Consider the following 22,838-nt stretch of genomic DNA (forward strand, 5'->3'; position numbering starts at 1 on the left):
ACATACTCATTGGCATTATGCATAACTGTTTCTCCTTTCTTTGTGAGGCTCCTTTCCCTTAGGTACCTTTTCATTATTTGGACAGGGACATGAGTTGTGCCATTGAAATATGTCAACAGGGTGCCGTTAAAAGATTCAAAGGAAAATGTGGATGTGGCCCACAATGGTCCCCAGTTCCTCACACTTGCAGCCAAGTGTCATGAGGTGCACATTAAATGACACATTTGCTGTGCCATATAACCCCTGAAACTCCCTGACAAATTTTTTCAATGCCTGCTCGGCTATCACCACCGCTGCCTCTCTGATCCTTTCTTGCAGTAGATGATATACTGCAAAAACCAAAAGGAAAAGATGATTCCAGTATTTTCTGGGGAGGATCCCATTTAAAACTGGCAAAGCATAAAACAAAAGAAACGACCTCCACTCAGACGCCTTCCAGAACTTCCTTTCTTGCATAGATCGTGGTACTCTTGTGATCTCAGTTGGTGGTGAAATTTTTTTAAGCACTTCGTCAATCTGCTCAGTTTGGGTGCCTATGTACCAAACATGCTGATGGTTTGTGGAATCTAACCACAGAGAAGTCAGCTGTCTAGTAACTCCAAGGCATACACTATGCTGATATTCTGGAACAAAGCCTTGCACCATTTGAAATTTGTCTAGTTTCATTAGTTGACTTGGGCCTTTCACTCCCATTATGGGCTGCTGAGGTTTTGCATTCATGGCATTGTCAAAATGCTCAACTTCTGTACGAAGACGGGGTTCAGGAATAACATATGGATAGGAGCCTCCACCTCTGTGGTAACAGAAGTCAAAGCCATAAATGCCATTAAACTGTTTCTTATTTTGGAGAAGTGGCCTTGCAACTGAATCTGCACTACATACAAGTGCATGCACCTTTGAAGTGCAACCATCTCCCCAGGTGATCCCATTACTTTGAAGTTCCTGTAGCTCTTGTACAAATGGAATTAGGAGAGTCTGTATATTAGGCTTGCTCTCTCCAAACCAAAGACAAGGAACACATATGTTGTTCTTCCTCTCTGTAGGGTGTAGCTCTATGATTTGGCACTGAATAGGCCATATTTGGCATCTAGAGCTTTTAAAAACAGGGATCCCATCACTGTTCCAGATCAGACTGATGTCATCATCACCTATTTCACCACTATCTTTAAGCCTCCTATACTCCCCTCCACATTGCACATCACAAATAAAACCTGGAGTTGATGTATGTCTTTGGATTTTGATGTTGGGATTTTCCAGAATCTCTTTAATTTGCAAAGATAAACTGATAACCAAAAAATATGAACCCTTTTCAAGACTAGCTTCCACATCAAATTCTGCCTCACACAGAACACACTGTGTCAAACCACATTCTTTTGTTCCAATATAATTAGAACACTGATAGCAGTAGAAATGGGGCACATACTCGCCATATTGGCCATAGGATTTATGGAAGAGATATGAGGTTGCTGGTATCAGTGCAGGGAAAAGTTCATGAAAAATTCTTAAAAGATGGTCCAGAGCAATCCCAGTCAGGTTATGCCTCAGGACATAAGCCATTAGAAGGAGTAAACTTTGACCTTTGGTAATTGGTGCTCCAGGGTACAAAAGGTCATCTCCACAATTTCCATCCTACAAAATGACACATTGAGATTGAAATAAAAAAACATTCAGTACAATGAACAAAACATTCTCAAGTATTCAGGTTTATCATATCTTGTCAAGTTTCTAATCATTTAAAAATGCCCTATATGAATGACACAGAACACATTAACTTTGCTCTACTACCTGAGCAAAATCTAACACTAGTAAAAGATTTTAATTATTTGTGATGTTATTTTCTAAATATGATTAAACATGAAATGTATGCATTATTCTGGGAACCCTTGGGATCGAGCACTTTTAAATAAGAGTTCATCTAACCATTTTTAGTTTAGTATTAGTCTCTGATGGGTCCCTTATGCTCGGTTTTGAAATTTACATACAATTTATGGATTCCTTGTGTGTAGCTAGCTTTGGGGGGGTCCCATTTTCTAGAATCTTGTGCCTTGCTGCACTCTTTGGGCATGGTTTTGTGTCAGCCAGAGATCTCAATTCAGCTTTATTGTGGCCTGCTGAGCAAAATGGAAGTGCCTGACATGAAAATAAAGTCTTTGTAATTCTATTCTATTCTATGGCAGAAGAATGAAATTTGTTGTTCAGATTGTGTGCATCGAGTCATCATAGCAAATCACTCCTGTAAAAGATACCCTAAACGCACAAAGATGAACGATAGCCTGTAATTAATTGTAATCTTACCTGTGACTGATTTGGGTTGGGTCTCTCAGCCTCTGGTTCTTGCATGGTCTGGTGGTCTCCTATATCAACCACATCGTCCTCAGCAGCTGATCCATTCTGAAGTTTGCACAAAGTGTGTGGCAAGTTAGTCACTGAATCAGGTGTTATTTTGGTATTGAGTGGGATCTTATAACACTAGAAGTAAAGAAACGTATAATGCAAATGCCAGCCTATAATTAATTGTAATCTTACCTGTGACTGATTTGAGTTGGGTCTCTCAGCCTCTGGTTCTTGCATGGTCTGGTGGTCTCCTATATCAACCACATCGTCCTCAGCAGCTGATCCATTCTGAAGTTTGCAAAAAGTGCAGGTTAGTCATTGACTGGTGTAATTTTGGTATTGAGTGGGATCTTATAACAATAGAAGTAATGCAAATGCTAGCCTATAAGTAATTGTAATCTTACCTGTGACTGATTTGGGTTGGGTCTCTCAGCCTCTGGTTCTTGCATGGTCTGGTGGTCTCCTATATCAACCACATCGTCCTCAGCAGCTGATCCATTCTGAAGTTTGCACAAAGTGTGTGGCAAGTTAGTCACTGAATCTGGTGTTGTTTTGGTATTGAGTGGGATCTTATAACACTAAAAGTTAAGCAACTTGCTCCAACCGCTGCACTCTGAAATTAGAAAACTGTGTTAGCTAGTTTGTTATGTTGTAGGAGTCAGTTCCTCAAAATACCAATAAACAAGCATAGTGAACAAATGTGTAATACCTGTGTCCTGTCCTGCATGTTTGTTTTTGTTTTTTATTCTGCACACTATTGCCACTAATCTATACGTTACTACTACTAGATATTTTGTTGTACTACACTCTGCCCCATATTGTATTGCACACACAAACACATATAGACAGAAACCCACTTTTATTGGCCATCCTGAACAATTTGGTGTATGATTTATGTGAATATCATACATTGTTCCATCAAATTGAAATTCAAAGTTTAAGTAAGCAGATCTGGTAGATTTTAAGTTTGTACTTAAACATTTCAAGTTAAGAACAATTAAAATCTTAATACATTATTTCATGCAATTAACTTAAAACCTTTCATTAGTATTAATTTATAGTTTTAACAAGCTAGTTTGCTAACAGATCAGTTTACTTAAAATATATTAGGTCTGTGAACTTGAAAGAAAAAGAAAGTATAAATACTTATAAATACTTATAAAAGTTAATTTGACTGAACTAATTAGTTTAATTTAAGTTTGTCCTACTCAAACCAATTGATTATTTTAAGCGTTAGGGTTTATAGTAAGTTTCCAAACAGACATCAGGTACAGACAGGAGTAGTTACAGGGTAGATCATTACATTAGCCTTAGACACAGGCCTACAGGAAACCATACAAATGTAAGTAATTCAACAATTGTTGGTCACATTGTTACAAAGTAAAAAAGTAAAGAATAGACAGTTAGGCTATAAGGAATGATTTGTGCATTGTCAGTGTCCTGACCTTACTGTCAGCTCTCTTTCTTTTTCCTGCTGTTGGCTGCAGTGGTGCATCATGGTGAGCTGGAGGCTGTAAGCAAAACAAAAGTCACCATCCATGTTACTGCACAAAATAAAATATAACCAAGTGTAAGTAATCTTATATTAAGATGAAAATATAATTTTGGTATTGTTTTTAGTGTCAAGGCAATTTGGGAATTAAGATTAAGATTAAGATTTTTTGGCTGAAAACATTGTAATCGTTGTAATCCATGCAATGTCATAATCATAAAAAAATACTTTACTTCATCATATATGCTAGCATACTTCTCTGTCATGACGTCCTAAAATTCTGTCAAAGGTACTGCTTGTACTGTTTATGTCTTCTGCCTTTTCCCTGAAACAAAATACAATTTCAAGACAGTATAGCTTTATCCTATTATTACCATTATTATTTATTATTAATATTATTAGTAGTACTGCTATACTAGGGCCTTCTTCTTCTTATTATTATTTTTATTAGTATAATTATTATTAGTATTATTGTAGAAGTAGTAGGCCGACTACTACCGTAATTATAAGAAGAAGAAGAACAAGAAAACATATCAATTTTTTTTAAAATAATGATAAAAAATTATAATTACCTTCCTGTGTCTGTATTCTGTTGTCCTTGGTATTTTCTTATTGGTGACCATTAAGTAGGATTTGTAGTTTGATTGTACAGGTGGCATATTTGAATAACTATTGTTGAGCACTGCAACAGATCAAGATTCAAAAATCAAGACTAAGCAATATGGCTACGAATGGACCCAGGAATTGGACCTACCCCCCAGTCGGTTCCCACATCCAATCAGTGTACGCAGCATTATCGACATCCAATCACGATGTAGAAGTTTCGGCGGCAATTAGCTATCCATATAGTAACGGTTAATGTTTGAAATTCTTCTGAAACGCAGGCGGTAACAGGGTAAAGTTAGCACTATGTATGGGTTGTTTTATTTCGTTGACGGGTCCGTTATTGCAGAGAGTACATCTATTATACAGGATGCATATATAAATGCAGGTGTTACAGTGACCTGCAAGGAAGACATCCAGTCCCAGGAAGGCTGGATAGAGGTGATTTTGCCAGCTAAACGCAGGCAAGATCCGAAGCCGGTTGCAGCCAAACTGCTGTTCATGGCGGGTAAGTTCTAAAACATTGGAAATATTCGGAATACTTTTTGTAACATTAACTAACCGACTACTGTAATGTAATTTAACGTTACTGATGATGAAGTGCCTGAAACATGGCGCTTTTCCATTACATGGTAACGTTACCTGTTCGACTCGCCTCGACTCTTACGAAAAAAGTACCTGGTAACTTAACGTTAACGTTAACGTTACCTGCTCACAGGTACTTTTTAGTACCACCTCAGCTAGGTTCCAAGCGAGCCTGAGCCAAAAGGTGACGTGAAAGCGAAGGGTGGGTGGGGGTGGGGGTTCCTTAATAAAGCGGTTTTTTTTTTTTGCCAGCATCATTTGAAACAAAACGTGTCTTCTGGCTGTAGCAACAACAACACACATTCTACGTTGTGTGTGTGTGTCGCGTTAGGTCACGGCAGTTGGCGCCGCTTTTTTACAGTTCCGCGGAGGCTCCAAGCAGAGCTTTAGCCGTAGCCTACGTAACGTTACACACTATGATGGCTCGACGCACACACCAGCGCACAAGTATAATCATCAGGCCACTTACATAGGCTGATGTTTATACTTGTGTGCTGGTGTGTCCGCCGAGCCGTCATATAAGACGACCAGCCATGCTGTTGAGGATATACTAAAATCTGCAATGGAAAACGGACGCACAATGTGTCGAGGCTAGACGAGCAGGTACCATCATGTAATGGAAAAACGCCATAATTAATAAGTCCTCCTACAGAGAACGCTCCAACACTAGCGTTTACAGACCCATAGCTTATCTTTGAAGTGTTTGGCTTAGGTTCTAGTGAAGGTTTAGCTAGTAACGTTATACAAATTCTGATAATTAGTTAAAACAAAGTTACTAAAGTCATTCGGTTGTCGGGGACAACATATTTATAAGGTGCAACAGGCTAAAATATAGGACAAATAAATTTTGAATGTACAGAGGGATGGACTCCTGCTGTAAGGTGGTATGGACATTAGTGCCCAATACTGATGAAAGTCATAAAGTACAAATAAAATTAAATGACAGTGACATTGCTGTCTTGAAATTATGTATTGAATACTTGAATTTGTATTTTATGTCTCTTATTCACAGAAAACTACAAAGAAGTAGTCCAGAAGCGTGTTGCTTTTCTCAAACGGGGGGATATATGGTCTTCCAGTCAGTCTGGCCAGGAGAAGGGGGTGGTGAAGCAAGGAATGACTGTAAGTTTGATTTATGACTTAACAGTTATGGAACATTGTGATTCCAGTAGGGCTGAAACGATTAGTCGACAATATCGTAAAAAAATTGTTGAAAAATATTTTTGTTGTCAAGTAGTCGTTTTTATTATTTTGACCTAATTTAGAGCCTGCACTAGTGCGGTTTGACCAGTGTGGCACTGTAGCGCAAGACTGTAATTCAGCTCTCCTCGATGCAATTCAAGAGAAGAAGAGAAACAGCACTCAGAAACCAGGCGGCAAGGAAGTCGACTGGAAGTTGAAGTCGGCCGCATGCCGTCATCTTGTAGCAGAACTTCACTTGCGTTAGCATCCCATTGACTCCCATTCATTTTGGTGTCACTTTGACAGCGAACAACTTTACATTTGAGGCGTTTAAAGACTCCGTTTGTCCATTATTTATTTCTAAAGATACACGACAATGTATAAAGTGCTCCATTACCTTCTATGTTACATTATGGCCCCGTACAAACAGTTTTTGTAAAAGTAGGCTAACGATTGCGTCATAACCACTCGACTCTCTGTCGCATTACCGTACAGACAGGAGGAGAAGCTCGCAGGCAATTAACTTAATATGGCGTACTGGCGTTACATTTTAAAATCCTATACAAAATAATTAATCAGAATGCACGCACAGCCACTTAGAAGATTTACATCTGTCAGACAGGTTGCTGACCTCGTCAAGCTTAGCTTGAGTCTGCGCGTGAGAAACGGAAGTGCTAAAAAACTGTAAAAATGGGCTTCACTTGTCTCAATTGAGTTCCAATGGGGTCGCTGTGTCCATTTCTTTTACTGTCTATGTCAGAAACGCACCGAGCCAAACAGAATGGCATTTGGATATGAAAATATATGACACACGCTTTCCTCTCAATAATGAAATAACAACAAAAACAAAATTCACAGCAGTATGAAAGTAGCAGTTAAAAATGCATCTTATTACACCAATGTGGATGTTTGCACGAGCTCAGTAAAGCATTCACGTCACATCTATAGTTTTTCATTTAAATCAAGCAGCTTTATGGTATTAAACATTATTATTAAATATTTGATTAAAGTGATATTTTGGTTTGAAGAGATCAAAGCTTAATCTAGCTCAGGACCGTTTTGATTATCATAACCCATGATAAAAGTAAGGTATTTTAAGAGAGAAGTTTTTTTTAAAGAAGTCTCTTCTGTTCACCAAGCCTGCATTTAGCAGTATTGTGCAATATTTTTACGATTTAAAATAACTACTTTCTATTTGAATATATTTAAAATTGTATTCCTGTGATCAAATCTGAATTTTCTCCAGTCTTCAGTGTTACACAATCCTTCTGAAATCATTCTAATATGCTGATTTGCTGCTCAAGAAACATTTATTATTATTATAGTCTATTTTGAATAATTTATCTTCGTTTGCTGTTCTCATTCCTCGACGGTGTGTGACATTACTTAAAGTGGTGGTGTTGACATTTTCAAAATCATTCTCTTAAACAAGATGTATGTTGTCAGTCTGGTTCACAGATGGCCAAGATAGGCGAACAGCTCAAGAGGGACCTCAAACAGCAACCTCCAAGACAACTCAGTTCTACTCCTGCTAGATATGAGTCTGATTCTGATGAAACATGTTGTGATATTTTTGATCCTCCCAAAAAACGAAAAATGGTAAGTTTAAAAATGTAACTGACTTCATCAAATGTGCAGTGTTCCCCAGAAAATTTTACAGAGTTTACAGTGAAAATGCATGTACTATCGCACTTTGTGCTTTAATTTAATTATGTACCAGTACCAAAGTCCAAACCCAACCTACAAACCTATAAGCCCTTGGTGCTCAGGGTACAGCTTGTGATGTAGCAGAACTGCATTTTTGTGAAAATGAGTTACTATTCAAGAGTGTATGAACTGTTAATTTCTACATACACTAACACCACTAAAATTGTGTTTTGGCATGTGTATGATTAGGAGTGTATAGCTGACATTGTTGTTTAAGGTAATTAGGTTGATGTTTTCTGCATAGGTGATTAACACCAGTGAGGAGGAGGAGGATGCCATCCCTCAGGCGGATTCTCAGCGGCCAGGGACAGTGCCTGCAGTTTTTGTTGAACTGGATGAGGACAGTTTAAAGGCTCTGAAAGGTGGGTGGGTGTATGTGTATGCTAGTAATGCCAGGGTTATCTCTGCCACCATCTAAACACTCCCATACACCTGCAGTCATTGTCATTGAGGCCCTGAAATCAACTTTATATATTCAAGACATGCATCCCACTGTTAAAGGGTTAGTTCGCCCAAATAGCAAAATTTTGTCATTAATAACTTACCATCATGTCGTTCCAAACCCGTAAGACCTTTCGTTTGTCTTTGGAACACAGTTTAAGATATTTTAGATTTAGTCAGAGAGCTCTCAGTCCCTCCATTGAAGCTGTGTGTACGGTATACTGTCCATGTCCAGAAAGGTAAGAAAAACATCATCAAAGTAGTCCATGTGACATCAGAGGGTCAGTTAGAATATTTTGAAGCATCGAAAATACATTTTGGTCCAAAAATAGCAAATACTACGACTTTATTCAGCATTGTCTTCTCTTCCGTGTCTGTTGTGAGAGAGTTCAAAACACAACAGTTTGTAATATCCGGTTCAGGAACGAATCATTCGATGTAACTGGATCTTTTTGAAACAGTTCACCAAATTGAACTGAATCGTTTTAAACAGTTTGCGTCTCCAATAGGCATTAATACACAAATGACTTAAGCTGTTAACATTTTTAATATGGCTGACACTCCCTCTGAGCTCAAGTAATTCATTTACTCAAACAGTACACTGACTGAACTGCTGTGAAGAGAACTGAAGATGAACACTGAGCCGATCCAGATAATGAACAAAACATTGACTTCTTTCGGACAGTTTGATTCAATAAACCGGTTCTTTTGCGCTCAACGTAATGGCGTCATTGGCGATGATTGCCCTTGATTCAAGCCTTCGGTTTACCCACGCTCATAACACTAGCACAGAATCAGTTCAGAATCAATCACCAAAAGAATCAGTTCAGTTCAGACGCTCTGTGTGTCGGTCTGCTTCACGCTGAATCACACATGCGCAGTATCATCGGCTCCTCGGTTCACGAATCGAACGCGTCTGACAGAAACGGGTTGCCGTCATTGACTACTGTTAATACTTCTTGTTTGAATTTCACTGATTAAGCAATATGGTAAAAGTGACAGTGGGTTGGTACTGATTAGGGCTGGGATAAACAATTATTATTTTTTTTTTTTTCCAATTAATTTTGCAATAATTTTTCAGTTCATCGATTAATCTAACAACATTTTTTGCCTCTGGCAAATTGGCGCAGGTACCAATACTGTGACCACAAGACATATTGCGTTTATACATCTGTTCCCCTTCCATAGCGATTGAATATATAAAATTGTGTTTTCAATCATTTATGTAGATTTATTTATTTCATCCACTCCAAGAAATAGTTCCAATCTTCTCTGTTGCCAAGCAATGCAGCATATCAGTCAAGAGAAGGGTCCAGTAAGACTGGCTATGGCTTCTCTATACTACACAAGCTAAACTGAACATTCGCCCTACTCCATCTTCATACTCAATAATGGATTTACTGCCCTGTGGCTTTGAGTGAGTGGAACATTCATGTCAAACATGCATGCTAGCTGTGAAAAGTATGAGTAAGGATCCTCATCCAATCAGAAATAAATAAAAGTTAAACCAGATGTAGCTGTTGTAAAATGACATTTATATAGGTGCTATTTGTGTCACAATGTGATACTTATTCTTTGTGTCATAATGTGATACTGACCCTTTTTATACTATATCTTTATTTTAGAGCTTCCAGGACTGGTGTCTTCTCTCAAAACAGTCCTAAACAAAATGGAAGATTCACCTATGTCTTCCATGATTTCCAGCCAAAGCCAATCACCGCACACTGGCAGTCACACTGGCATTGAAGAAGACATGGTATGACTGAAGGACCTTATACCAATCCTTGTTTTGTCTTTGTTATGATTGGGTGCAAAAAGCATACACAAAAAAATCTTACAAGATCGCTCAAGTGACTGTTTGTGTTAAAACACAAGTGTTAGTAATTTACCTATTGTGTTTATCTGCTTGTGTGTGTTCACAGGTGTCATTGGGCAACTCATCAGTGCAAGTCCCAAAACGCCTCTATCAGAGGCTGAGTGGGAGGAGGATGTCCCTCTTCACACAAGAACTGGCCACATTGGTATTTGGCAGGGAAACTTTGGCCAAGGCAACCCTCACAGGGAAAGGAAAAAAAGGCGAGCTGAAGGAGCAGCTTGAGCCAGAAAAAACGAACGCAATCATAGGTACAGTAATGTCATAGTTATGAATCCAAATCCATTGTCATGATTGATTAACAAATCCATTATCATCAATGATTGTATTTCAATGTTATACATTGTCTATCCTGTTTTAATTCATCCCCATGTCTCTTTCCGGTTTTCACAGATGCAGTGAGGGAGCGATTCCCCAACACCGAGGTGGCAGAGATCCGGGCCCTTCTACGGAGGAAGTGCAACAATGAGAGCTACAAGGCCTCTAGTAACTCAAGTGAGCGCTAGTTATGCATATGTAGGAAGTTGTTTTGCCATTGTTCTGTTCCCGGCATTTCAGAGAAAGTCGACTGTTCAAGGTTCCTCCTTTTGCCAATATCTGCTTTTGTGTGTTAATAATAAAGATCCTTTTCTTAAATTAAATTTGTAGTCTGTTGATTTAATGTACTTGAACTGAATTGTAATATAATACACTTGTAGTGTAATACCAACATTCATGCTTAAGTATAACAAATTGGGGATAAAATTACAAATGAGATGTACTTTCTATTTGTTTCACCTTAAACTATAATAACATTGTACTGAAAGTACGTGTCTATGATGTTTAGGTTGTAATTGAACTTCACTTTAAAAACATTATTATTGTCATAGTGGGACACTTTAAAATCACTAAATATAGTTAGGAAGTACATTTGTAGATCACTTGAAATGTTGCAGAGGCATACTAAATTAACAGTTTATGGTAATTATAAGTATGATAGCAATATGCACAAAATGTACTTAAACACAACTATAATTTGCACTGCAATGCCTTTTCAAGTGTATTTCCATTAGAATGTCAATACAATGCAATTGTACTGTTAGTGTGCTTAATTGCTCATGAATCTTGATTTCCATTAGTGTATTTCAGTGCACTTAAAGTTTAAAAAAAGTTGTTCCATTTTAGTATACTATTTACACTAGAAGTGTAATCAAATAGATGTTAAGTTGAAGTTAATGCATAATTGAATACACTTAACTATACTTGGATTTGACGAAAATAGTACAAAATGTAGAAAATATACTTAGTATACTTTATTAAAGTATATTTTTAATAGAATTCTTTTTCACCTGGGTGGACTGCATGATTCCACGTCATGGAGGAGATGTATTTGCAGTGTCATCTCCCTGGCCTGTTAGTCACACAGTAAAGCCAGCTCTGTTCCTCCTGCTGGTGGCCTGATGACTCAGGTCTCTTTATCTTTTTCAAGCCAGCTTATTAACGCTCCTTAGCGCCTATCGTTCCATTCATTCAGCCATCTCTTTCCCAGGCTTATTATCTTCCCTCTAGTCCCCCCCCCCCCCCACCCCCCCGTCTGTAGGTCAGCTGACTAGATAAATCCAGGTTATTTGTGGTGAACCAGGTGAACTGACCGTCTGGGCTTCTCAGACATGACATGGAGGTTGAATGGACAGTGATAGGTCATTCTTTTATCATTCAAGAACATCAAAGTGTTTATACAATATTAGTCATGCATGCTACAAGGGTAATTTTTTTAATTACATTTCAAAGTGTGTAATATTTAAAACATTTCCAGTCTTCTTTTGATTAGCACAGGTAGTCCCAACCCAAAGTCTTGCCATTGGTTGAGGCAATGTCTCTGAGTCAAGGCAGTCAGATTTATTTATTTAATTATCATTAGGTCATCTCATCTAAAAAGAAAATGCAATTAGCACTTTCAGTTTTAATTATTTTTAAGTGTGAGATGGTTTTGTTTTTATTTGATGCATTTAATTTTGTAGTAAACTTTATATTCAAATAACATTCTACAAAAATATTTAGAGGGTATTTAAGAAGGTTTGCTAGTTTAGTTTCAGATTTTTTTGTATATTTAGAGCTCATGAGTTTTAATTCCAGTCAGATGGTCTCTTCTGTGGCTTTCTGACTTTCTATCTGTTCAGTACAACCTGTATCAAGTCCCCTGCTAGTGTCTGTCTCCTCACATCTGCATCACAATTATTGCACAGTGGATGCAGCTTTAATTTAGCAGAAAAACTGAAGCACAGTCTGTAACAACTGCTTTTGTCAGGCAGCCTGTGTGCAGACAAACACCAGGAGTGCATTACATGAGCTTGTGACTCTGACAGGGGTTTGGCACTTTTTTCCCTAGTCTTGCAGGCACTATATGCTTTTTTTGCCACAAAACTTTTTGTTGTTGTTGTTGTTGTTGCTGTTGTTGTTTTGTTTGTTTTTAATTATTTAATTTCTTAATATAAAAAATGTAAGATAAATAAAAATAAAGAAGATATGTTTAAATAACTAGCTTTTTGTAACTTTTAATAAAGGGTACTTATGTAACACTGTATTATGTTACATATACTATGGTAACAATAAATTATGCATAATTATATACAAGCAACCCTAAAACAAAACCTAATTCTAACCCTAAACACATCATAAGTACATGTAGTTAATTAATATTACTCAGTCCTTAAATCTATCCATCTCTGCAATAATATTTAGCAGTATTACTGTTTTACTTTATTATTGCTCAAATAAACAAAACAAAAAATATTCATATACAATAATATTCAAAACAAAAATATAAAAACGGTTTTATTTCAAGTAATAAATTTTTTTTTCATGGTTTTAATTTTGATTATATTTTAATAACCCTACACAGCACACTCAACCTGTTGTCTGTTTTCTTGTTCAGACACACGACTAGCATTTAATATTGAAAACACTTCGCACAGCACATTTGAGATGGCTAGACATGATCTACCAGACAAAGTCACTTTCATTGAGGGACATGTCAGATATCAGAGTTACCCTACAGGCTAATCTGATCTGATCTCATTATATCGGCGCTCCTAACTCTGCGTTCAGTTGCATGTGCTAAATATTCTTAGCATCTCTTTCGCATCACATTCAGGGCTGATAACGGGTCTGGTTTGTATTTCAAATGGATAGTTGAGACACAGTTTTTAATTCTGTCATCATTTACTCAGCCTCATGTCATTTGAAACCTACAGTTTCAAGTTTCTTTTATGATGTGGAACATAAAAGAAGATATTTTAGAAAACCTCTCTTTCTTTTCCATTCAATGAAAGTCAATGATAACCTTCTCAACATATCTTATTTTGTGTTCCATAAAGAAAGAAAGTCATATAAGTGGAAGATGAGGGTGAGTAAATGACCCATATCTAGGTAAACTATCCCTTTAATTGCTTTTTCTGTAGATGTCTTTGACCTCTGTAGATGACACATGATCTCAAGCCATGAGTGCCAATTTTTATGATTGGTTTTCACTTCTAAAAATGCATCCCAAGAATGAATGGATACAAACTGAACGGCTTCTTAGTTGTCAGTTTGAATTGGTCCAGAGACACCGTTGACTTTAACCCTCTGTGCAAGAGCATATAGGAGATTCAGGTCAAATTAAATTTCATGTTTTCTTTAGTTAACACTGCTGGTTAGGTTTAGTGTAGGTGGTACATTACTTTTAAGCACAATCATTATCTTTTAGACAGCATTGTCTATTAAGCTCCGTTAATTGGAAATTTCATTTTCAAACTGCTGCAACACTTACAAAGCCCAATGCAATAAACACAGACACATTCATGTTAATGTGTTTTGTATAAAACTGAACCAGCTTTTATCACTAATCACTGGATATTCAAATTTGGAAGTGTTGCAAAATGTTCAAGAAGCATTCAAAATTATAATACAATTTTGCGAAAATTTAAGCATAGGTACTTTTTTTCAAAGAGTCAAAGTGGTTGGTTTAAAAACCATTGAAAGAAGTTGCGTAGCTGTTAGAGTGACTTGCAATTTTCACTTCGTAAATGTGATTACCTCTTTCATGTGCAATATGCATCAGACGTCAGTGAACTGACTGTGGAAGAGGCTGAGAGTCACTTCCTTCTAATCTGGGCAGTCTGGACACTTCATTTTAAGGTCCAAATGTCGCTATTAACAAATCATTATGTTATTAATAGGCATGCTAATAAACAACTAGTGCAGTGAAATTAGAGGCCTAGACTTAAGACTATCTGATCTCATTCAGAATCAGTAAATGAACTAAAGATGGAAGTGCTCATAGAGATGACAGAAGAATGTAGCCGACTATGAATCCCTGTAAACCTCATTCCTCCAGCTCTTGACAGCGCTGATTTCAGGTTTCAACAGGTTTGAGCAAAGGCTCTCCAACTGACAGGTTCTCACAGAACCACCAAGGGAAAAGACTGACCTGTTGTGTCAAGAATGAACTTTGGAAACAACACATGCCATTAAAAACAAGCAGTGAGGAGCATTCACAACACCAGCTGTCTAAAGAGCCCTCCACAGGTGACAAAGCTATTATTAGTATTAAATATAGAAGAGAATGAAAACGAATCAACAGGCTGGTTCTCCTAATGCACGTCCGCAAAAGGCTCCCCCAGTGAGATTTCTATTTTAGCAGAGTAAATACTAACACTGCGTGTCATAATAGCAAAATACGTTGTATTGTTTTTACTAACTGACGTTATATTTTTGGCCTTTGCTTTTTTATACTCAAATTAGTTAAGCAGCAAATAGAAGAATACAGCAAGTATACTCTCTTAATAACAAATAAAGAAGAACCATTTTGGGCTCCTAAAAAGAATATTTCAGTAACAAAGAGCACTTTTTCTTAATGTGTAAAACGTTGTAATATTCTAAAGATTTTACACTAATAAAGAACCTTTTGTACAATAGGAAGATGTTAAAGGTTCTTCATGGAACCATATCAGCCAATATATAACCTTTAGGAAGGTTCTTTAGGAAGTAAACAATAGTTTAGGAATAACTTTGACTTTAGAAAAAAAAAAAAAATCTATGCTTTTCCCCAAAATGTCGAGCATGACGTTCAAATGAATGTCGAAATATAGGTCCTCAAGGACTTCAAATGTGTTCTCCGTGAGGAGAGGCTCTCTCATGTGAAATGTAAGTGTCTAGCTCAAATGAGACGGCAGAGCTGATGTTTGGAATATTGCAAATTTCACCTCTAGTTGCTAGGCAACCATATATTCCATCCATTCTAACCTTACATGAAGTGCAGTAGTTAACTCACTCTTCAAGCAGGCAAAGTTTCACTATAATGATAAATCATTTTAGGTTCTTAAAGTGTAATAAAGGATTGCTTAAAGAATAATAAACCAGGTCAGAATAAGAATCCAGCATATATTAAATTCATAAACTGGTTCCGAAAGGATGAATAATGATGGACAAAATTATATGTTGGGATATGTTCAATGATCAGTATTGATAACATTTCCTGAAATGTGTCAGAGAATGAATCTTGGACTCTCATTCTGACGGCACCCATTCACTGCAGAGGGTCCAGTAGTGATCAAATGACATACAACTACATTTTTTCAAATCTTTCCCATCTACATTTTTGAGAGCCTGAGTCATTTTCAGCATTTTTTTTTTATTAACCATTAACAAGCTTCTTGTGTGACACAATGCAATGACATTTTAATTGGTGTAAACACATTTTGGGGCCACTGTAGTGTTCATAATTCTTTAAACCAGACTTCTATGCTGAAAACAGTATTTCTATGCTGTGTGTGTTCTGAATCATCTGACCACAAATGTGTGTGTTTGTGTGAGCGTGAGAGCACTCTGAAGTCTGCTGGAAAATCTCCTGCTGCTGTAGAGGAATACAGTCACGGCCAGCTGCCAGCGCTGCATCTCACAAACACACTTACTGTAGCCTGGTTTAAATAGCACACAGACACCACTGACTGGCTCAGCTTTCTGTAATGTGAACCTCTACACTGCGCGCTGGGAAACGTTATTGCTTATTAAGGTTCAACACACACTCCCAGAACAGGTCATAAACAACTCATGCTAATCTGTAAGATTGAAAACTGTGATCCTTTGCAGTTCACTGAATGCTCTTGATGGAGAAACTGGTCTTTTATTTCTATATTATTTCTGGGTCACTTAGCAAATTCATTTGTGACTCTGAGCATGTGAAGTGTGAACTCCCTTGTATAGATGATCAGATGTTCTTGTTCCGACTGAAGCACAAAATGCTCATTCTCAAACATGCATCAATATGATACATCAGGTTTTTGTTCACGAAACTCAAGGAAAAAAGGGGATATTAAATTCATTATTAACTTGTAAGTGTTTAACTTGTGAATAAATTATAAGGCAAAATATATTGCTGCTATAGCAAAAGACAAGATTTACCCACATCGATGAGTCTGTAGTAAATACTTAATAACTTAATTAGCTGTAGAAGAGATTACAATTCAACTATTGAGCTTTATTCAGTTAAAACAGAGTAGACTTTTCGGATGCATACATTCCTGTGGCATATGACTGTGCACATGGTCCCACGAGTTCAAAAAACTCCAGTCTGAAGTATACTCGAGTTTTGCACTATTCTGTGTGATTATGTAAGGCCCTTCCTGTGAGTACCAGGATGAGAGCTCATGTGACTCTTTAAAGTCGGTAGAGTTAATAGCACAAGGAATGTGCCAAGGAGAAGCTCACATGACTGTGAGCTCAGGAAAGGTTGCGCTGCTAAAATGCGAATTCTCATGTGTTGTGTGTGTCCATGGAATGAGGTTATTGGTGTATGATTAGCAAAAATGTTTCATGTAAAAATTCATCATAATCATATGCATAAAATGTATAATATGTAAACGTTTATAATAATGTTAAATAAATCTGCCTACCAGGGCTGAAATGTTTTTTTGATTTATAAAAAAAATACTAAGAAGAATAAATAAAAATAAAAAAACTCTAAACATTAAATATTATTACAATTTAAAAGAACAGTTTTTATTTGAATATGTTTTAAAATGTAATTTATTCCTGTGATGCAATGCTGTATGTTAAGCATCATTACTATTCTTCATCTTCAGTGTCATATGATTTTTCAGAAATCATTATAATATGATGATTTTCTGCTCAAGAATATATATTCCTTAACATAATATTATTTAATTTCATATAAATTGGTATATATGTCATATCAGTTTTATGCTGTTTTTGACAGTGACCTTTGTGGTCATCTCATGTCTTACTGAGTTCTGTTTCAGTGCAGACTCTAAAATTGAGCCTCTGAAAGGTGATAGTGTTTGCAGGGTTCAGGAAGCGGGGCCCATGGATATAGGGCAGGATTTCACCCATCCATCAACCGGACATCTGTCTGCTGACTGTTCCAGAGGTGTAACAGAGATGCATGCATCGACCGTATCTATTGGAGAATGGTGGGGATACTGTATATTGTGCAACAGTCTTGATACTGAAAACAGCTGTGTGAGTGTTATATAATGGAAGAAAGGGGTTAAGTTATATTTGCTGTCATTATTTACTCACCTTTGCATTGTTCCAAACATGTTTGTCTTATGATGCATAACACTTAAGTATAGGAACTAATTCTCACTATTAAATAGTTGCTTATTAGCATGTCTAGTATTTACATATTGGCTGTTTATGAATGCTTATATAAATGCACATGTTCTGGATGACCATATTCTACATCCCTAATCCTATCTTAAATTTAACAACTACCTTACTAATGATTAATAAGTAGCAAATTAGGAGTTTATTAAGACAAAATTCATAGTTAATGGTTTGTTAATGGCCCTTAAATCGGACCTTAAAATAAAGTGTGACCGAATGTTGATAAATAAACACTTTTGGGTCCAGTGGAAGTCAATGGGAAACAAAACCGTTTCTTTACTTTCCTGTCAACATGCAGACCTTAATGCGTATGATTCACCATTCACCCTCTATACAGCACTTCATAGGCTTTAAAGCATTCGATGACACATTTCTCTTAAATGCAATACGTTTTTTTTAAACTTGATTTTTTATTTAACACATACCAAGGGCATTACTTGAGTTGCAAGTAAATGTGAAGGCCTTTAACCAGTAAACCAGAAAACTAACTGACTAACTGTACACCTAATAACATGGCAGTCTTGTAAAGCTGCAGGGACTAGGTTACCTATACTGTAAATGTCTAAATATACCTCAGGTCATCAAAGCCAGAAGAGACAACGAGACTCATGCTGACTGACACACTTTATAAACGACAGTCCCACATCCTTCAAAGGGTAAGAGGTTTTCCGACAGAGGCCTGGCCATATCAGCTGTGTGTGAACAGCATGCTGCTACACAAATACTTTGTTCACATGATCAACCTCTTTTTCCTCTTGTCATGTGAGACTGTTGGAAACAGGAGTGGGGGGGGGGGGTGTCTCTGCAGTTGCAATGTCAGAGATTGTTTCTGGTTTTGGCTCGGCCTGGAGAGCAGATTCGGTTTCAGCAACATCGAGGAGGGTTTTATTGTGGCTTGCACCACAAGAATCCACTTAATGTTGAAGGCCTGGGAAAATGAGACATTGCATTAGTAAGAATGGTCCAAAACGATATCTATGCACTTGAGAAAATGTATCTGTGCTAACAACATTGTCTTTATGTAACACAGAGTCTTCAAGACGAGATGCGGTAGCCTGAAGCATGTAGCCAAACTCCCTTTTACAAATGTTGTCTTTTATCATCTAATATTAATGGTATTAATGACAGCTGCCGAGAGAGTGAAAGTTGTCTGTTACCTCAGTTGAACGTCAACGGGCTATTTTTAAAAAGGATTGAATGATCACCACTGCAATTTGCTGAGTGGAATGTGAACTGTAAAAATAAGTGGTATTTTAAAGGGGGGGGGGGGGGGGGGTGAAATGCTAGTTTTCACTCAATATCCTGTTAATCTTGAGTACCTATAGAGTAGTACTGCATCCTTCATAACTCCAAAAAGTCTTTAGTTTTATTATATTCATAAGAGAAAGATAGTCTGTACCCATTTTTCCCGGAAAAACACGACCGACTGGAGGCGTGACGTGTGGGCGGAGCTAAAGAATCACAAGTGCGAGTAGGATTTTGCGTTGAGAGCGTTTGGAAGCTGTGACATTACCTTGACGAAAAAACCATCATCCAAAACAAACCATGGCTAACAGTCAGATTCAGCGTATATTTATGATCCAGAATCAGATCCCGAGGCTGAAACTGAACGAGAGCAGCAGCAGCAACGACTCGCTCCGAGCGGGGCTCGAACCCGGGTCTCTGGCATGGGAGGGGACGCACTAACAAGGAGGCAGAGATATTTGAAGCAGTTTTACTCACCGCATGCGGTTCCAACACACAATCGTGACCCTTTTTCTTTGGGATTGCATCATCCTTAAGAAATAAACAATACTCAAATCCGGCATCAAACTGGGCCTTGTTTGTAAAACAAGCATCTTCGAAATGCAGGGAACAAACACAAACACTTGCACAACTCCGTTGATGCTCTGTAAAAATAAACTCCATCCACTGGTCCCTTAATGCTGTTTTTTTTTTTGGTAATCTGTGCAGGGTTGTCTTGCCCTGGCAAACAAAAACACACTCCTTTTGTGACATTTCGCGACGCTCTCGCTCTGATCAGTGAAGTCTGTTGTGCTCTCAGTGCTCTGCTCTACGGGAGCGCGCTCTTCCGGCAGAAGTGCCTTAGGACCCATATAAGGAAATTCTGCTCCATCTAACGTCACACAGAGCCATACTCGAAAAAAACTTTCCGAAACTTCAAACGTACAACTTAATTTTTGAAACTTTGTCCATGTTTAGCATGGGAATCCAACTCTTTAACAGTGTAAAAAACTCAGTACGCATGAAATAGCATTTCACCCCCCCTTTAAACATCCTCACAGTATTTTTATTTTTGAAAGTACTATTGCGTGTGAAACTGATTTTAGCTGCCTTTGAAAAGCATTAAAGCAACATTACCTTAGGGCCTTTTTATGCAGAGACATGCACTTTGTCTGCAGGGAGAGAATGACGACGCATCAAACAACATGCTCTAAATGAAGCGTCATGCACAAACCAGTTTAGGTCAGGAATGTCACATATTTCTGTGTAAAACAGAAGTATGCAAAAACTTGGAAAAAAAGGGTGCTATACACAGTTCATACATATATTACAATATATATACAATTCAAGATATGGGGCAAAAATGTCCCTGTTTGAGTTTTTGTCTTTACATTTTTAAAAAGTACATATAATTGTAATAAATGGCAAATTAAGTTTTACTGTAAAGTACATACTATGTAAAGTACATACTAAATCATTAAGCTTTTTTTAAAGTTGTGCTATAAAGAAGTGTGCTTATTTTGATGTGTGGATGAACATATTAAAGCATGTTAAGTACGTAATAATAATTTTAACTGTACTTTGTATTTTGGATTTTACATTTGATTTAACATTTACCATTTAAATGTAATAAATTGAAAAATGTATTTAATGTTTAATGTGAACATTTCATTACAAATAAATTTGAATGCATGAAGTACAAGTTTCAATAGAAATTACTTCAAAGTATCTTTTAGTTTAGTTTTGCTTGTCACTACATTCATCAGTAAACTTCAACCATATTTCAATGACAACAGAGGTAATAATGAAATTACATATAAAGAAGTTCTACATGTTATTAAAAAAAACACTAAAGTTCAACAAATTTAATTCAATATAAATATAATCTGTAACCATTATTTAATTGCAGTTAACATTGAAGTGTTGGAAAACATTGCACTCAACTCATACTTACATATATTGTTTTAAAATATATGATTTATAAGTACTTTTTAGAAGTATGCTGATGTGAACTTCTCTTTCACAAGGGATGTAATTCATTTGATGAAAATGAAGATTGAATAATAATATGCACAAATGATCTGTGGACAGTAAAGCTAAAACTGCAGACAATAAATAGGATCAATCTGATTTCATTTTAACTTTATATGACCTACACCTCTACTAATATTTGTGCTGAGAAATCAAGTTTGCCCAATCAAAAAAATAAAATAAAATAAAATAAATGAAGAAGCTCATTTTTCAGTGAGGAAAATACCTCCTCCAGCCCCCACATAAACAGCGAGGCTCAGTCCTTGCTGGACAAACTCTTTATTGTTCCTTTATCTGAGGAATTCTTGGGCGGTGGCAAAAGAGTAGGTGTGCGATACAAAAAAAAAAAAAAAAAAAAAAGGCCATTCCAGATTGAGAGGACAGAGAAGATAAATGAGGTTAGATAGTAAACAGACAAAAAGAACAATGATGACAGTGCATGAAATCACAAGCAGAACAAAAACAGACCTGCGTCATAATAATTAACTTCATTAAGCATTATCACTTTCACCCACTGAAGTGTGAACTGAATATAATGGTTTCTTGACACTTAACTGTATATTATTTAGAATTGTTATTAATTTTATAATATATTTAAATCAACTGAATGGTGTGGATTCAACTGAAATCATTATTTTCTATGGTAGTTGTCTGTATGATGACAGGACTTGTTCAAGCCCCAGTAGGGTCAGGAGGACTTTCTGTCTGGAGTTTGCATGTTCTCCCTGTGCCTGCTGGGTTTATGCCATGTGCTCCGGTTTCCTCCTACAGCCCAAAGACATGCAGGTTAGGTTGAACATTTAAAATGTTCCCTGGAAGTGTGTCAAGACTTGAATACAGCCATAGATGCTGGATAGGTGTTAAAGGGTTAGTTCACCCAAAAATAAAAATTAGCCTGTAAATGACTAACCCTCAAGGCATCCTGGGTCTATATGACTTTCTTCTTTCAGGAGAATCCAGTTGGAGTTATATCACAAATGAGAGCTGCTTCTGTGCTCAACTGTTGGCACAAGCTAGATTAAAGGGATTTTTACATTTTGAATATGGATATTTTTCCTACAAAAACACATCAGTTCACTGCAGGAGGCCTTTGTAATGAATTTTGGTGTGCTCTGATCAGGCACGACTCATTTATATGGGTGGATTTTTTAAATCATTACTTAAGTACTGTATTCCTTGGCTTTTATTAAGAACTGAGCTGAAACACTGTAATGTTTTTACTGTATTTGTCTTGTTTCTGTGTGCATTTGTCATTGTTAAGCACTCAAGTCAACCATGGTTGTTTTTAAATATACACTCTCAGAAAAAAAGGTACACGGTGGTACAAATAATGTTCCTCGAAGAACGGTTTTGTACCTTTTTAATAATTGTACCCTAAATGGTACAGGAAAGACCTATGATGAGACTGTTTGGTACCTTTTAAGGTACAACTGAAATGAAGGTACAAAATTGTTCTCACATTAAGGGTACATTGAATAGCTGTCAACCTTGATAGACAGTTCCCTTATTACATTTGCAAATAGCATACAATCTCTGTGAACGAAAATGATTAAATAGTAGAGTTATGAATAATTTACAGATTAAAATATTTAAATGAGCTTATACAACTGTTTTAAATGTACATTATTATAACAGTTCTGAAAAATAGTGCCAAAAACATGTGAAAACCACGAGGTTTTGTGATATTTATAAAACAAAATACTTCATGCAGTGTTTTAA

The 22,838-nt window shown here is 36.8% G+C and overlaps 1 protein-coding gene across 1 annotated transcript; it reads left to right on the forward strand.

Moving 5' to 3' along the window:
- Positions 1 to 4,661: 4,661 nt before the first annotated feature.
- On the forward strand, positions 4,662 to 10,819 carry LOC127979661 (uncharacterized). Its single transcript, XM_052585253.1, has 7 exons — positions 4,662 to 4,937; positions 6,027 to 6,136; positions 7,643 to 7,795; positions 8,148 to 8,265; positions 9,970 to 10,100; positions 10,267 to 10,468; positions 10,611 to 10,819. The coding sequence occupies exons 1-7, from the start codon at positions 4,736 to 4,738 to the stop codon at positions 10,721 to 10,723; spliced, it is 1,029 nt and encodes a 342-aa protein (XP_052441213.1). The 5' UTR covers positions 4,662 to 4,735; the 3' UTR covers positions 10,724 to 10,819.
- The last annotated feature ends 12,019 nt before the right edge of the window (positions 10,820 to 22,838 follow it).

The sequence above is a fragment of the Carassius gibelio genome, chromosome B19 (genome assembly GCF_023724105.1).
Source record: "Carassius gibelio isolate Cgi1373 ecotype wild population from Czech Republic chromosome B19, carGib1.2-hapl.c, whole genome shotgun sequence".
NCBI lineage: Eukaryota > Metazoa > Chordata > Actinopteri > Cypriniformes > Cyprinidae > Carassius > Carassius gibelio.